We start from the raw sequence: 18,564 nt of genomic DNA on the forward strand, positions 1-18,564 counted from the left end.
GCCATCTGTCTGCATGATAAATTGCCATCTCACACAGAAAGTCTTTAAAATGTAGCCCTTATCATCTCGGTAGCATCTCATACTTTTAATCATAATCTTTCCTTTTTTTCTTTCATTATCTTACTTCCACTTCATAATAATTGCTTATTTGTAAGTTTTCAAAATTGAGTTGCTTTATGTTTCTTAAACATAATCACAATAACATTTTCTACTTAAATATGTGACATTTTCCAGATGTTTGGAGCACAGAGAAAAGCTTTATCCTAAGACTACAAAGAAAAAATTTAAATTCCCACCCAATTTTTTACTTAATGTTGGTGTTTTCCAGTCAACCATCAGGTAAAACACTCATACACACACACACACACACACACACACACACACACACAGAGACATGAGTCATTCACATAATGAACTTAGAATGAAGCACATGAAAGTAGAATTTCTGGTCTTCCTTCTACTATCAGAGGTAACTATTTTTGTAATATTCAGATTACTAAATTAATATGTGAAGTGAATGTTTTCAAAGATGCCATTGTTCTTCAATCCGGTCAGATACCAAGGCATAGTCAGGGGTTGGTCATGCAATCTATTGAAGAAAGAGTTCTCAGAACATTTTCAAGGGTTCCAGAGGACCTAAACTTTTTACTGATAGTACTAAGATATCTCTTGCTTTTAAAAGTGTTATGCTGTCATGAGCATCTGGTGAAGGTTTTCAGAGGCTATGAAACCCTGCTTTTCAGCAGGTGAACATAAAGGCTGAATGACAATCCAAGCCATTTCCTTCTAACTTACCTCTGAGGAGTTCGCAAAATTACCCAACAGAATACTTTTTTCTTATGCTTATTTTCTACATATTGCACTATACTGATAGGTATTTAGTATAGCTACATGTTTCTATTTTCATTTTTTAAATTTTAAGTTAGACAGGTATTGAGTATAAGCCTCAAAATCAAAATGTTTGAATGTTGCTTCTATATACAATTATATATTATAAACCAGAATATTCCGTATTTTTATTCCTTGACTATTTTCTTTTTTTTTTTTTTTTTTTTTTTTTTTTTTTTTTCGAGACAGGGTTTCTGTGTGGCTTTGGAGCCTGTCCTGGAACTAGCTCTTGTAGACCAGGCTGGTCTCGAGCTCACAGAGATCCACCTGCCTCTGCCTCCCGAGTGCTGGGATTAAAGGTGTGCGCCACCATCGCCCAGCTCCTTGACTATTTTCAATAGTCCTTTTTGAAGGGCTTTCTTTCCATGGCTTGTAGACAGGGATGACAGGGAGGAAAGGAATAAGGTAGTCTCACGTGGGTGACATCAATATGACCATGTCAGAAGAATATGCTATGAAAGGAATTAAAAGCTATTTTCAAAATCTATACTGATTTTAAAATTACTATCTGAAAACATTTAATTTCAACTTCATACTCTTGAGTTCTTTAATTATGAGTTTTCATATTCAATTTTTTATACATCTTAGACAACACATTTAATAAGTAGTAATGAACTTGTCTACTCAAGGCTTTCTAGTTTGTTCTGAATCCCAAAATGAAAATAGAAAAAGCAAAACAAAACAATCAAACAAAACCCCCAACACCAAAGCACTCAACAACCTTCATTAAAACTCTAGCCTTAGTGACAGCATTAAGATAGCAGTCAGTGCTACAATAAGAAAGCCACAGCCCTGCTGCTTGTTCTGACTTTTTGGAACCCATTCTCCCTGGAAGGAGGAACATCTTGCTCACACCAGATACAGAGGGGAGAGCCTTGGTTCTGCCTCAAAGCAATGTGCTAGACTTTGTTGACTCGCCAGGAGAAGTCTCACCCTTCTTAGGAGTTGATAAAAGTGTAATGGGGATGGGAGACAGGAAAGTGGAGGGAGCAGGAAGAGGGGAGGGAGTGAAAATTGATTTCACGTGTAAAATGAGAAAAGATAGTCTTTTTTAAAAATAAATTAAAAGAGAGAAGCCAAAGCTTTTATTCATTAATCCTTCCTTCCCTCCCTCCTTCCCTCCCTCCCTCCCTCCTTCCTTCCTTCCGTTTTCTTTCCTTATTTGTTTGTTTGTTTGTTCTTGTAAGAAAACAGAGTTTCACTGTAACTTTTAAGACTGTCCTGGAAGTAGCTCTGAAGACGAGGCTGGCCTCTAACTCACAGAGATCTGCCTGTCTCTGCCTCCCAAGTGCTACTATTAAAGTATGCACCACCACGGCCCAGCTCAAAGCTTTTATTCTTAGACCTCATTAATTTAGCTCAATATCATATGATAATACATGTATCATACAAAATTATATCATATCAATCAAAAAGATGCCATCTTTCTGTACAAATTAGGCTGTATGCAATTTCGTGATTATCAATTCTCTAAACATTTACAGTCACAGTGTAATGATTTTTTTAAGTGTTTCTTGTCAATAGCTTTCATTTGGTCTTTTTCTTGCAGTTATGATAAAACTTTACACTTGGTGATACTAAATATTCTGTGTGTGTGTGTGTGTGTGTATGTGTGTTTGTGTGTGTGTGTGTGTGTGTATACAGGTTCCAGTTCTCTTTTGGATTGTGGCATAACAGTGAAGTATGTGTTTATGAACACAAAACCCTTTTTGTGTTTAATCAAAAGTGAGGTTATTATGTTTGCTTCTTTTCTTAATTTTCTCCACTTTAGATTTACACTGGGGATATTTCTAACATTTACCTGTATCATAAGCACATCTTTTAGAGAATTATAGACGATGAACAGTCACTGCATTACAGAACTTTAGGTCTATTTGAAAAGGTACAGATTAAGAGAGTTGCTGTTCGATATGGACTTATAAAATGATTTGTGTTTATAATTATAATTTTAGCATAAATAATAGAACTTCCTGTTTGTAGACAGGAAAGAGAAATCAGTGATGATGAAGATAATAATGAGGACAAAAAGAAATATATTAAATTCTTAGATAGACATCCTTTGTTATTTTTGTAGCACTTGATGACTTACGTCAGCGAGGCTCTTACTTGAGTTTTATATCAGTCTGGTGAAATGTTAAGATTTGGATTAGCGTCCTGTTCATTTCAGGTTATCTGTAGTGACTCAAAGATTAAATATTAAAGAATCTAGAACAAAATTCCCAAACCAGATTAATAAACTTTGTAAAAATGTTCACACTTTTGGAGTGATTGACTTCCTTCCTGGAGCCAACTCACGATTTACAGTGTAGAAAATGAGTCTATAATTTGACTTAATGAAAATGATCTGGTTGTTTATGTCTTATGTTCATCAAAATATGATTTAGTTTTAAAATGCAGGCTACCAGAAGCAGAAAAGAAATAATCTGGAATGGTATTTAAAGCTACAGTAGAATAATTGCCAATATTTTCCAATTAATATTTCTTCTTTCCTTGCACATTTTAAAAGATACTTAAAGCATGCTCCAAAATTAGACTTGACAATTGCAAATGCCAACCAACCACCTCGTAATAAAGTCAATACTTACATTTCCCTGGAGGCCACTGTTTACTGTTTGGTGCACCATTTCCTTAATGGAGTGGCAGTTATGTCTGCAGAAGCCTTGTAGCTACTATTTATGTTTTAACTAAAAGCAGCTTTCTTGAAGAAGTATAGTAAAGAAATTTCTTGAGTTACTATTCAAGATTGCTGGAACCATTTAGTATTTAATATTAGTGCAGAGAATATAGACATTTTACACACATGTGCACCCCTCCACACACACACTGTCTCTGTAGCATCTGAAAGTAGTGTGGTTTGCTAATAATGTTGATATAATTTTATGTCTTAACTGTAATGAACATGGACGTGATATTTAAACATTTCACCATACTAAAATAACTGACTGGGTTTAAATGAAATTTTTTTGTACTTACTGGGAGTATCTTACTTGGTGTTGCCTTTTGATGTTAGATTCTGGAAGAAACAGTAGAAAGAAGGATGTAAAATCATATATTTCCATAGAATAAAAATATTGTAAGATATGGTTAATACGTTGTCATTAAAAATATTTCTTATTTTTACTTAATTAAGGATTTTTTTTCTAAATTTTTTTGGGAGGGTTCGAAACAGTGTTTCTCTGTGTTGCTTTGGATCTTGTCCTGGAAACGGCTCTTGTTGACCCAGGTTGGACAACAAGCCCTTCCTCAAACATTTAAAATTCTGGTTTATTACTTCAGTGAATAAACTTCTGTGAACCTGAAATATGCACACCCCTTGTCTACCTATTTCCCTTTCCTGTCTATTTACTGCGTACGAAATAGGACGAGAAGTACACACAGTGTCCCACCTTTAACCAGGAAGCTGTTTGCAATTTATGCAAGCTAGGGAGGAAAAATTGGCCTCCCTTGGTTTTGTATTTTTGGTTTGTTTTATTTTGTTTATGCCTGTGCGTGTTGGGGTGCTTTTTCCAGTTTCGATTTTGTTAGTTTTTCTCTTTTTTTAAAGAGAGAAAACGAAGTTTGGTGCGTAGTGGGTGGGCAGCTGAGAAGAATTGGGAGAAGGGAAAAATATGAACAAAATATATACAAAAACATTTCAAAAATTTACAAATGTAGACCACAGATGCCACTTCCATGTTTGTTCTTTTAAGCATATTTGCATTTTTGTTTCTTTAATTTAAAGAAGTTGAAAACAAAGCCAATCATCTCCTCTTTGCATTTGCTTGTAGCAGATAGTAGACAAGGCGTCACTCAAGACGGAAGAGTACATTCTACCTTGGCAGTAGTGCATGCTTGGTCACACTTTATTAGCAATTGTACAAGCTAAAGGAGACAGTTATGTGAAGAGAATTCATGGCTGCTTTCAGGAGACACATTTATAAGCAGGATATTGAAAAAAAAGTCCATTGATCAGCTTCCGCCTTTTAATACGATGATGTCAGCAGCTGATGTTAGTGTGATTAAGCTGCCATGTTCTCATCACAAAGGAAAACTCATATCCAAATCTGTAATAAGGGAAGGAGCAAATCTGCCCCGAGTAGATTCATAGGCTCCAAGGAACATCTTCGGAGCTCCTCTCAGACAGTAAATATTGAGAATAAGCTCGGAATAAATGTGGCATTGAATCGAAATTAGTCGCTGAAGTTATTGCTTGTGGTGTCACACTATTCTCCATGCAGGCTTTTCACACGAGGCTTTGAAGAGCCCTACAGGACCAACTAAATGTAATTGATACAGAGCCGCTCTACACAACAGCTGTGGGAGCAAGGTGCTGCAGCTTGTTCTTTAATCTACCTTGCTTTCTGAGAGTTTATTATGTTTTTGAATTTATTCTTTTGTAGATCTGGGAGCTATCATTTTTATGGAAATTAATCTTTTCAGAAGATTTGTCCTCTCTTTTTCAAACACTAATACATTCATTCAAGGGTCCTATTATTCACATCCAGCTGGCTTTTATCTGGTGATATTTACTTCAAAAAGCCAAGTTAAATGGTATCATAGATTAATTCTCAGGGCACAGGAAGGCTTTTTTGGAGAAAAACATGGTTTGGTAATTATGGGAAATATCATAATAAAAATCACAGAAAATGTCAGAAATGTGTTGTATCATCTGTCATAATAGGAACTTCAAAAAGTTACCCCTTGAAATGTGGTACCTTGCTCCTGTCATAACGTTTTATTTCCATAACATTTTACATATCGCAAAAGTTTGATTTGGAACTTAACGAACTATCGTGAAATTTAGCTCTTTGTTTTTCCTTACACAAAGCAATGAAACTTCAAAAGGGGCTTATTCACTGTTATCTCTTACATAAATCAAACTGGAAATAAGACACATTTTACAATTCAATTTAAGATCCCACTGCGACAATAATGTTGCAAGCTGTGCATTTTGCAAAGTAATATAGTAATGTCTAGTTTGCATTTTTGAAAAACCAAATTAATCATACTTTATTGAGTACATTGGAGCAAACCTAAAATTCATTTATTATTAAAAATCTTCTGCCATAAATATATGCTATATTTTATACATAAAGGACAAACTCATTTATTCATTAAGATAATTTGGATCAAAGATTTGGCATGTGCATTTTGTAGCTATAGTAGAAATGACATTTGCCATTCTGGTGCTTTGAATTTTTAAAACTGTCTACATGTAGTCAGCTGCTTGAAATTTTATTTTCACACTAAATTGTACTAAGAATTAACACTTCTTTATAAAAATAAAGGCTAACCTAAAACCTTGACAGTTTCAAAACAAAACTCACTACAACGGATTGTTTTCCTTAAACACACATTTCATGAACATTTAAAATACTGCATCTTATACTGTATGTAATCAACCTACAATAACGTGATCATGTAAAGGTTTGGATAAGAAAATTAGTTATCTACCAGTGTATCATTAAGATAGATTTTGATATATATATATATATATATATATATATATATATATATATTTGAGGCTGAAAACAATAAAATTCAGTGTATGATTCTTATAGATCTTATTGCTCTTGATTATATATAAACATGAAACTAAAACAAAGAGCTACAGGAAATTATAAATGGTCATTTTTATGAGAAATCATTTTGGGAATTTCTAGCATAAGGATAGTGAACTGCAAGGGGAGGTAACAAATTCAAAAGTGGGCCAGAAGACTGTCATGTGTATTTTACCCATGTATATGGCTCATGGTCGGTGTATTAACTACTCTTTTGCTCTCAAATGATATGTTTAACATTGTGAAAAATAAACATTATTTGAGCTGTCATAAGACAGTAATATGCAGACTTAATTCAATAGAAAAAGACCTGTTAAAATACATCTCCAAATTTTACATTGCTATAAAAGATTAAAGTTTATCTTATTTTATTTAATAGACTTTATAATTAAATCCTGAAGTTTGAAAGAGTGTGCTAAATGTATTGTCTTCAAGTTTGTACTTTCAGGGAAGGTCTAAAAAGTCCACACTGCTGAATCTATAAAAACACTTTAATGGGACTTCTTCTTTAAAGACTTTAGACACTGTGGAGTATTGCCCTCTATTTAGAAAGAGTGTCTCTTCATAAGAAACTCCCCAAATAAAATCCAGTTTATCCTCTTATTATTTTAGAGTAAAGCAAACCCTACGTCATATAAGTTAGTAATTTACAAGTCTGTAGAACCTGGTAAAGAACAGAGTACCTCCTGCATCGTCTAACAGCACCTAGTCATGTCTTACTCAGGAAACCGCTTTGTTTTTCAGCCTTCCTCTTTGAAAGAAGTAGTGGGAATGAACACATTTTCCCTCACCCCATTTTGTCAATTTTCCAGTACCATGAAATATGAGATTCAGGAGACTTGCCCTGGTCATATCACTGCCATTGTGGTGGATGACAGAACACGCAATGGTTGGTCCTGACGATGAGTCCCTTCCTCGTCCGACTATCTGATCTATCACTTTAATCATCTCTGTCTTCTGCCTAAGCTGATGACTAAACTCATCATCCTGACATCTGAGAGCTATCATCATCTGGCTCTGGCCCTACCTCATTCTGACTTCTGATGCGTTCCTAATGTGTGCTTGGTCCTCTATTCACTGAGTTTCCCAGTTGTCATTCTGAACCACCATTTATGTATGTCTTTGACACATTGCTCAGGTCAGGCACTTCTATGAGCCAAATATATTCTGACTTGCAATAGAATAAATTTAGGGACAATGATCAGTCCAATATACTTCTAAGCCCAACCTTTCCCTTAGGAAAGGCAACTAAATTTACCTTGAAAAGGTGCCATTCATCCAGCTGTAACATAGTATTTAGTTATGCTGTCCACTAATGAAAAGATTCCCTCTTCAGAATATAATGGAGGCAAAAGAGTTTCTGTGGGGAAGCTTCATGTGAAGAGACAAACTCAACACATTTGCAGGACTACTGAAATAGTGTTAGTACAGTTTATACAGAGGACAGATTTGTTGAAAGCTACTGTTTATATGAAACGAAAACATTCACTTCCATTACAAACTGTGAAGACATTGTGCTCATGTCTTTCATCGTCTTCCCATGGGCAGAAAGGCAAGGAGATTCTCAAGGTTGAAAGGACCAATACAATTTTAGAGACTGGTCACAGGAAAACACTTAAGAAGATTGCAAGTTAAATGGATAATTCTCAACTTGAGAATAAGACTCTCATTTTCATCTCAAGAATAAATAGTTTCAATGTGCTTTTGTAGAAACAAAATTCTACAGTTGAAATCTACAGAACTCTTCAATTGAAATGTGAAGGAGGATAAGAAAAAGAGTTTGAAAAAGTTTGAATGTGGAGTAATTTTTGACAGTATCAATATCCATTGTTAAGTGTAAAGTAAGATTGAAATAGCCATATTTTAATGTAAAATTAACTGTTTATAATAATCATAATGTAAGAACAAATAATGCAAAGAAGGATTTATTGACCTGCCTGAGATCACACACCAATACTGTCAGAGTCAAGAAGGATCTATTAACCTGCCTGAGATCACACACCAATACTGTCAGAGTCAAAGACTGCACACAGATTTAGGGTCCATTACAATAAACAGTAAAAGAATATCCACAAGAATAATAATTGACTAAGTCAGTCATGTTTTTCTCATCCTCTACAGTTTTTTCACAGAAATAGGCAAAAGAAAAATGCCACAGTGGACACGGTGGTACAGACCTGTATATCATAGCACTTGGAAGGCTAAGACAATACGGCCAAAGTTTGAAAACAACCTGGGTTTCAGTTACAACCTTGGCTAGACAGCAAAAATAAATTTTAAAAAGTATTAAATCTGAGGAGTTAAATAACCATGTTTTTAAAAATGTTCAAATGGAAGGAGCTAATTTTAAAAAATCTTCAGTTTAATAAAAGAAGATTTAAATAATTTATCACTACCTAACAATAACTTAAAAGAAAGATAATATATTTAAAATATCTTAAGAAGTCTGTCTATTGAAAATACAATTGTCTTCTTTTTAGAACCTTAAATATTGAGTAATTAATAACTATATGATTGTCGAAAAGAATCTTTCATAGACAAAATATGATCTTTTTTTCCCAGTGATTACAGAATCTGTCCTAATTTTATTACTTTATGAAAATATCATACCACGTTTACAGTTGGCTGGTTCTAGGATCCTCTTGTCCAAGCATCACATGATCAAGTACTTGTCCTATACTTGTAAATGTAGCACTTGGGTGGCAGAAGTAAGTGGATTGACAGTTGAAGTTTGAGATCAGCCTGGAATTTATGAAACCTGTCCCACAACACATGAAAATCACCTGCATCATCAGAAGAGGAATAACTTTCCCTGCACATTTAACTCTATTTTCCCATGTGGTTTCTATTTTTAAGCCAGCTCTAGACAAAAGGAAGTATCTATTAATAATAATTTTTTTGTCAAAATGTAAGGTATGGTGGCACTTATATTTTGTCCAAACAGTTGGAAGATAGAGGTAGGTGGATCTCTCTGAGTTCCAGAGAAGCCAGGATTACACAATAAAATCTTTAAAAATAAAATATAATAAATAGCCAGGTGGTGGTGACACATGCCTTTAATCCCAGCACCCAGGAGGCAGAGGCAGGAGGATCTCTGTGAGTTCGAGGCCAACCTGGTTTACAAGAACTAGTTCCAGGATAATATCCAAAGTAACACGGAGAAACCCTATCTCAAAAAACAAAACAAAATAAATAAATAAAATAAGATTCATTTGGATAGTTACATGCATAAGCTTGGCACAAAGCCTGTTAATAGAAAGTTCATATTACACATCAGATATTTCCATGATCATCATCGCTGCCTCTTCAGTGATGGAACCGTACCTCTCTTTGCCAAGCCGTATCCTAGGCCTTCATTTTCACTTTTACTTATTTTATCTCCATTTTTATATAAATCAAGTTTATTTCAAGGCTATCATACAGATATCATATATTTTATCTTTTTCTAACTCTATTTTTATTTAAAAATGAATTTCGTTATGATCATCATCTATTAGTAGTCCCCGTTTGTATTCTATCTGCACACTATTATATATAAATATATAGCTCAATAAAAACAATAAAAAGGACTGATCATGGTTATAATTTTCAAGTCAAGAACAGTCTACTAGGTGATTTTATCCTCTTATATGCTAGGGATATTATGATAACTGCGAAACACGAGCCAAGCCTACATACCTAAACAACCTTCCAAATTTTGAACATCTTTCTTAGAAATGGAAAATCACTAAGACTTCTAAGCAGGGGAATGACAAGTGTTAGGATTTTTACATTATAGTACAAACTTCATCTTCTTCAAACTGATTGCAGCAGTTTAGATATAAAAAGTGTAGAGATAACTTACATAGATGCAGTCAACCAGATATAAAAGGATTTGGACATCAAAGGTAAGAAAGGAGAAGTTGTCCCTTTGTTTCTGGCTTAGACAACTAGCTGATAATATTGTTCCTGCAGCTTTACTCTGGTGTGTAAGGGAAATAAATTAACTTCAAGTGGCATACAAGTGAAAATATTAATATCATTCTTATGGGTGAGCAATCCCTTCGAAAAGGGAATTATGCTTTTTTGGATAGCTATTTTATGTGAAATATGCTTTTTTGAATCTCAAATTTTGTGTAAAGTAATGGAAATTAATACTGATTTTAACTTGTCTTGGCCTTACATAAAATTATAACTTAATAACTTATACTTACCCAAAATTAGTGCTGTATGCCATGACACTTATTAAAAAGATTATAGGAAAAACAATTGTCACTTTTCTTTGATATGATAGAAAAGCTATTGGGGAATCTAAAACCTACTAGCGAGAATAATTTCTAGTACATTTGTTTCATGATAATTGTTTACACGAAATTAGTAAATAAAGACAATATATGTGCCGCTAGTAGGTTAGGTGGTATATGATCTGATATCTCTGATATGATATAATATAATACTTGATTTTGAGGAACTGTTTGATTATATTTTAGACTGTCAGGTCACATATATATATGGTAGGGTCATTTCTATGTCAATGTCTGCCACAGAGTTTAATTTGTGGAAATAAACAAATCTGTGCTCAACATTATTTTCATGGAAAATAAATCACTTGACTTTTACTTACTATCAGTTTAACACATATGTTAACAGGATTCATAAGTTTAATAAATATAAAATAATTTAGCAACTCTTTCTTCCCTTGCATTGAATCCTATGGAAGTGTTTTCTGGTTCACTGGATTTGTTTTGCTTTGTTTCAGGGGTCTATTTCATCTGGTTAACAGTGACAGTGTAGTGCTAATGAGTCTTACGACAGCCATAGCATCAAACAGCACTGTCTTCTCTGATATAATTACGTCCTTTTTTGCACATATTCTACTTTACCTTTTATCTTGATAGTAATGCCTGTACTTCTTTTATTTTCAGTTGCATCAAACTTTCTGGAGTTAGGTTTAAAAGACGGAAAGTATGTCAAGATCTGTATTCAACACAAACACAAAATACTGATTCTAATATTTCTCATGAGTTCAAATTCCTAGTAATTTAAAATTGAAATAATTCTCTATTTTCGGTTTCTTTTGGCTGTTCCTGTTTTCATGACTTTCCAAAGATTCTCAGCTATGTGTTTTAGTAAATAGGTCTCAAAGGTGTTGCAATTTAACTGAGATGTTTCTTAGTGGATTAGCACACTCGAAGGAAGTTCAAGGCATCAAGTTTGATCCCTAGTTTCACAAAGTGATCCAGTTTAGAGTATGCCCTTAATTAATTATACTTCTAAGAATTAAATTGTAGTCTGTGGATTCACGTTCTGAAGTTATCCTTTGTCAATTAGTAAGGTTGATATTAATGATTGAAAATTGCTCATTTTATTTTATCTAAAACAATTTGAAGTCAAACCAAAATGCTAGATGATTTTAGCATTTATGTGTTAAATCAAATGGGCATAGCTAGTAAATGAGAAAGGGAGAGAGAGAGAGAGAGAGAGAGAGAGAGAGAGAGAGAGAGACAGAGACAGAGAGACAGAGAGACAGAGAGAGACAGAGAGACAGAGAGACAGAGAGACAGAGAGCGACAGAAAGGTATAGAGACAGAGGCAGACTAGACCTGGAAGGAGGTGGGAGGTCCTTGGACTTCCCACAGGGCAGGGAACCCTGACTGCTCTTTGGGCTGCTGAGGGAGGGGTAGTTGATTGGGGGAGGGGGAGGGAAATGGGAGGTGGTGGCGGGGAGGAGGCAGAAATCTTAAATAAACAAACAAACAAACAAATAAATAAATAAATAAATAGAAACAGACAGAGGGAAGGACTCTGTTTTATAGTGCACATAAGGACTATTTCTAAGTTTACATTAGAACCAGCATAAAGTACACATAGTACTTTATGTGTTACTTTTCACTTCAGATGAAAGGTATCCACTGAAAAATCCTTTATCTGTTTTTCTAATCTCTGAAATAACAGTTGAATGTCTGTAGAATGTGTGACTACTGTTTGCTTTTGCTCAGTAGCCCTGCTTTCACTATAGGATCGAGCTGACCTCCTCCTAAGTGGTCTCCACTGGTATGCAGGAAGCATCCACTCTTGACATTTTCATTGTCAAAGAATCTTGACAATGTCAGGTTCCTTTCACTGCCTGTCATTGTCACTCACTAAGCAGTACTGTGACTGTTAATCTCCTCGAGATTTGTCTCCTCTATCACGGTCAACCTGTGGGAATTCAGAACAACACATTCTGTGTCACTTAGGTATAAATGATAATAATATTCAACTATGTTTTTCAAATTTGAATGCACGATAATTAAAAAAAAAGATTTACAGGTCACCATAATTTCTGTTATATTATTTTGTGTGTACTCTATTTAAAATATTTGAGAATAATGTAATTAACTGTTGTGAAATTCATATTGGGTATATATAAGAATTAAAGGAATAAATTAAATGGTAAAACAATTATTTATAGTAGGATTAGAAATCGTGCCATTCATATACTCATTTTTTGCAATTGAATAAAGAAAAATTAAGCATACTCTCCGGACACTTTCTATTTCCTGTCTTACCTATGAATTGTGTTTCAACATCTGAGTTGATTATCTTTCTTTTAGTGAGAGTGATATTATAAATTCCATTTTAATAGCATGTTCCTAAGAATAAACCAAAATGAATAGAAAAGTAAATGTTTGAATTCAAGGTGCTATTTCAGAAGGAAAATTTAAATCATGGATGGAGATAAAAATTTAATGTCAAATATTATTATGAATTTAAAAATAAAAAGAGTAAATAAATTTGATAACGGTAGATGTACTTCATCGCACGTTTGGCTTGACCGCTTGCTGTCATTACATAACAATTTCCTGTGTGTCCTGCTGTTACTAGTCCATAAACATGCACTACCTAGCCTGTGTTCTTTCATGATCTGCCCAAAACTGGGGGTGGAGAGGAATACCTTTGGCTAAGTCCATTAAAATATGGTTGAAAATTCTAAGGTATCAAAAACAAAACAATATGAGTTTTTCAAAGAGCTCACAAATCCTTCTTTGACTTTTACCACTTTATATTTTTAAATACTCTTTGAGCTAGAAACAACTGGTTATCTCTTTCAAGATGAAAGGGCTGTATCAGAATCATCTTTTTATTTTGATTATCAGTAAAATAAAGTGCTTTTTGAGAAACTGAAGTAGAAAACCGAATTGATATCTTTTTATTTCTCCTTCCTGCAACCAAAATGGTCTAATGTTTTCTACTTATTAAACTGCTTAGTGAGTTTTCTCTTCTGTCTTACAAGTAATTGTGGCAATAGCAGTGGGTTTGTTAACGTGGAAGGGGAGTAACTTTGTTGGGTGCTACCCCTACACAGAGAACTATAGGCAACTAATAACTGTTGGGAGAAGGAGTATTGTCCCCTTTCAGTATGATCCCCTTAGTGATTGCCCATAGTAGAGGGGTCAGCTTTACACACAAACAACATAAATGAACTCATCAGGTTGTATATGTATATATGTGTGTGTATGCATGCACAGACATACAAATAATAGAGAAAGGAGGGTATCAACTTGAGCGTTGGAGGCACAGAGAGAATTCAAAAGAGAGGAGCTGGGAGATGTTGGAGGGAAGGAAAAGAGGGGGAATCTGATGAATTCTATTTCAAATAAAATACAATTTAAAGTGATTATTATTTTTAAATATTTGGGGCTGTTTATTACATAGAGGCAAAGTATATATACATTTGTGTATTTATGTACTTGTTTATAGTGTCACAGATCTTGTAGAAAATGAAAACGTTTGAGATTATACATTTACTAATTGTAGGCATGTCTTGTTCTGAAGCAGCCGCTTTTCATTTCTCATTTGTTCACGCTAATGGAGAAGGAGTATGCTATAAATAATGCAAAAATCACTTACAGCTGACTTGGTTATATATTGTATATTTTTCATCAGACTTAGTTCTTAATTGTTTGCTCTATTTATTACCTAAATGAGCTAACATCATGAGTCTTTAGCAAATGATGATCGGTGGAGATGGCTAAGAGCCTTCCGTGTAGTGAGAAGTTCAATGTAGCATAAGAAACTTCCTAATAAAAACACTCGTGTGGCATTCTGACAGCTCTGTAGACCAAGAATCTGACAGACTGGTGTTCTGCAGAGATGGGAAAATAAGTGTTATCTTTCCACTGCTATTCAAGCAGACTTTTAGTTACCGTTTTTCCTTTAAATTGACTATCTTAAAATTTTCACTTATCGTGTTTTAACTATGTAAAACAAAGGGAGGTTATTTGGAGTGTCTTATTCCAGTATTCTCTTGTCACGGTACCTTTGGAAAGATCACATCTGTGAAGTTATTTCACATTTGCCTAAGATAAGAAAAAGAGTCCTCTGTAGAAGAGTAAGGTATCTAAATTTATTGACTATGAAAATAAACTGTTGTGTGGAAGCAGGCTGGAATAATATCTTTTAAGTGAGGCATTCCTAAATAAAGCTATGAACTTTTAAAACCCAAACTGTCATGGTTTGTAGTAAAATAATAAAGATATCCATTTTAATTGATTCTTTTCATTGTTTAATAAAATTGCTTTGTTTGATTGCTGAAGAATTTGAATTGAGTTTTCATTACCCACTTCTGAACAATTTCCTCTGAGATGCAGACAGTATTGAGTTAATGAGTTTGAATTTACATTGAACTTTAACTGTCTTCATGAAGTAAAGGAAAAATATCACAGCAGTAACTAAGTAGTCTTTATTGAAAAGTATGTAGTAGAGATTTTACAGCACTGCTTTAGTAGAGCTCAAGCAGTAAATTGGAGTTTTACCAACTTTGCTCTTTCTATCTTTTTGATAGTCTAGTCTACTTTAAAATAAACTCATAAGGTAGCAGAAAAAAATAAATGGATAATTTCATGTTAAAATGTTCTAGAAGAATGTATTCATGTTGCCAAGCTAATCTGAAGACAGGATTTGTAAATTCCTTCTAAGAAATCCTTCCAAAGAGCTAGAATATTTGAACATTGTCCTGAATATTGAAGTGTCTGTCCTCCAATGAACAGTTCACTTTGACAACTGATACTGCTCCAGTCCAAAATTTGCATTTCTCGTTGTTTGAAAGCCAGTGATGTACCCATTCACACTCCTTTGTTATGTTGCTTTGATATTGTGTTTCCTAAAGTGATTTTTGGGTTTTTTGTTCATTGCCTAACCAAGTTCTGTTCTTAGGAATCCATTTTTTTTCTTTTTTTGTATTTGTGGTGGAATTAAGTCATGCACTTTAACTTAAAGCTTGATAAGATTACCATTTATTAAAAGACCAGCTTTGCATTGGATAACATGTATTTTACTCTGGTTCAAAGGAGAATTCGTTGTATGGCAAAGATGATTTATTATTAACTTAGTTAGTTCAAACAGGATTAGACTTTACAAGTAGGTTAAATGTTTCAAAACTATTACTTTGTTGAAATTAGACATCCTGTCTAAGAAATAAGAAAACAATGAGCAAACACAGGTCAGGGAAAAGTTCTCTTACTTCAGCTAACCTTCCCTTCAAGCAAAATTGCTAATTCCCTAATGTTAATCCTTCTCAGATCTCATTTAAAGTTAGTGTTTGGATAATTTGGATTAATATTACATCCAAATAATTTATATTCGTTCCCCACAGGCAGCAGTGGTGGTTCTTGGGATAAGGAAACACTGCACTCTTCCCCATCCCAGGGATGTCAGGCGCCTGTTACACATGCCCGCATGCCTGCTGCGTATAGCCTTCCAGTTAGTCACCCTCTCAACCATCTTCAGCACAGCCACCTTCTGCCAAATGGTACGATGGCAATTTTTAGCACTAAAAGTGGTAGTTTTAAGATTTTTTTCTTTAATGATTAGCAAAATGATAAAAGCATATACTGTATTCACACAGTTAATCAATGAAAACTATAGCATGTCTCTAATTTGTTACATTGCCCAGAGGAATAATAGAGCCAAGAATAGAATATTTTTATTAAACACACACACACAAACAGACACAAACAATGATGTGATGAATTATGGTGACAAATTGTAAGCTTAATTTCCCAGTCATGAGTGAATATTACTGTATACAAATAAACTTTTTTCCTTGACCATCACTATTAAAGTATTTTTTAATGGTTTAACTCTTAATGACATGTCACTGATAATTTCAACTGGAGTGCAGCAATGATGATCTATGTATTTTCTGCTTTTAGGACTGGAACTTCCTTTTATGATGATGCCCCATCCTCTAATCCCTGTAAGCCTACCTCCAGCATCTGTTACCATGGCGATGAGCCAGATGAACCACCTTAGCACCATTGCAAATATGGCGGCAGCGGCACAAGTTCAAAGTCCTCCATCTAGGGTGGAGACATCAGTTATTAAGGTAGCTGTCTCATCACATTGTTGTTTTGGAATATTCGTCTTATATTACCATCCCTTTGTACATTTGTTTTATTCCCATAAGTAAATCTCACCTCTAAAATTTAAAGATTATCAAATAGTCTGTGAGTATAAATGAAAAAAAAAAACTACATGTAGTGAGGTAAGATATTTAAACTAGCTTGAGCAAATTTAAATTCTTGCTTAATAGTAAGAACATAGGGGAGTAAATTAAGTAAGTTATATGATTCAACTTATCTTGGATCTTAAACACAATGATGTTTATATATAGTTTTATCAATAGTCTAATAAGTCTTTAGGTATGGATAATCAGACAACCTTGGGAGCAAAATTCTGTCGCTTATTAAACATATCACATTGGAAGTATATAACAATCTTTCTCATTGTAGTCAGCATCTAAAATATGAATGTTTCAGTATGGATGCAGTGTCTAAACAGTGTGTAAAATAATGAAGTTGAGTGTTTATACATTTTAGGATATTCTGTAATGGAGAGTAGTGTAATTACGTATACTTTATACATGTGTATATTATATATTTATCATATTCACTCTCTGTTATGTGTTTGTATTAAATTAAGTATGTGTACATGTATTATAGATGCATAAATAAATTATTTCTTACTATTTTACAACATGCATTTAGATTGAAGCTGTCAAATGGTGTGAAGAATAAGAAATAACAAAAAGGCTTTAAAAGTAGATCAATTTCTTGTCAGTGAAGAATAGCTTTTGCTGCATTGTCATCCTTTAGCGTGATAATAACCTGTATTTTTCTGACACGTGAATCCAGTGCATCTTTGGATTATGTCCTACCCAAACTGTCTGTGTACTAATGAGATGTTTTGGCATGCAGCTGTAATACCAGTGTGTGGGAGGCTGATCGGAGATTCATGAGCTACTGGCTAGCTGGACTAATACTCAGTGCAACTTTGTCTTAAAAATTAAAAATCATACAAACAGAAATGCTGGAAGAATGTTAAAAAGAATTTACTTGGTATAAAAACAGATTTCTTGTTTAAAAATGATTTTGTTGATGAAAAGGCATGTCTCATATAATTTCCAAAGTATAAATATCGGATAAGGAGAGGAATCAAATTGCATTGCAGAGCATAAAGATCAGCTACTAAAATCCACTCCCTGGGAGCAAGCCAGTGAGATCACGTTTCCTCAAAAGACATTCTACCATCAGTACACTTACTACTTTTTGAAAACTTAGCACTAAGAATATGACATGTATAAAATCTCATAGAAATGACCTTTGAAGTCAAGAAAAATGTCTTTGAAGAATGATTATTCCTGTGATGTATGCTATTTTAACACTTATGATACTAGTTTTAATTATAAGATGTTGGGGCTAGAGAAATGTCTTAATGTTAAGATCATGCACTTACTGCTCATGGAGAAAAACCTGAATTTGGTTCCTAGCACCCATTTCAGGCATGTTACAATTCCTGTAACTCAAACTTCATGAGACCTGACACCCTCTTCTGGACTCTGGCAACACATACACTTGTATGTACATAGGCAGACACAAATTTACCTGTAACATAATTAAAAATAAGCTGCTTTTATAAAAAGATTCAATTATTCATGTTTCAAAATATCACATAGTATACTTATATAACTTTCAAATGTAAGCATCCCGCAATTTCTCTTTTAGGTAAGACATAACAATAAAATGTCTAGGACACAGATTTAGTGGTTTAAAAGTAGAGTTATAAATTAGGAGGTTATGCCTTATATATTTTGAATTAGAAAGCATGGAGTAAT

At 33.9% G+C, this 18,564-nt stretch overlaps 1 protein-coding gene across 2 annotated transcripts in view; it reads left to right on the forward strand.

The window, feature by feature from the left end:
* Nucleotides 1-18,564, forward strand: part of Dach1 (dachshund family transcription factor 1) — a 373,178-nt gene that overhangs the window by 229,034 nt on the left and 125,580 nt on the right. The window contains exons 4-5 of one of the 2 annotated variants that reach the window (XM_057786588.1): nucleotides 16,045-16,200; nucleotides 16,604-16,776. In XM_057786588.1, the coding sequence (XP_057642571.1) occupies nucleotides 16,045-16,200; nucleotides 16,604-16,776 (329 nt within the window). The remainder of the gene's footprint in view (nucleotides 1-16,044; nucleotides 16,201-16,603; nucleotides 16,777-18,564) is intronic. The other variant, XM_057786587.1, reaches the window with a different exon arrangement.

Source organism: Chionomys nivalis, chromosome 12 (genome assembly GCF_950005125.1).
Source record: "Chionomys nivalis chromosome 12, mChiNiv1.1, whole genome shotgun sequence".
NCBI classification, from domain to species: Eukaryota; Metazoa; Chordata; class Mammalia; order Rodentia; family Cricetidae; genus Chionomys; species Chionomys nivalis.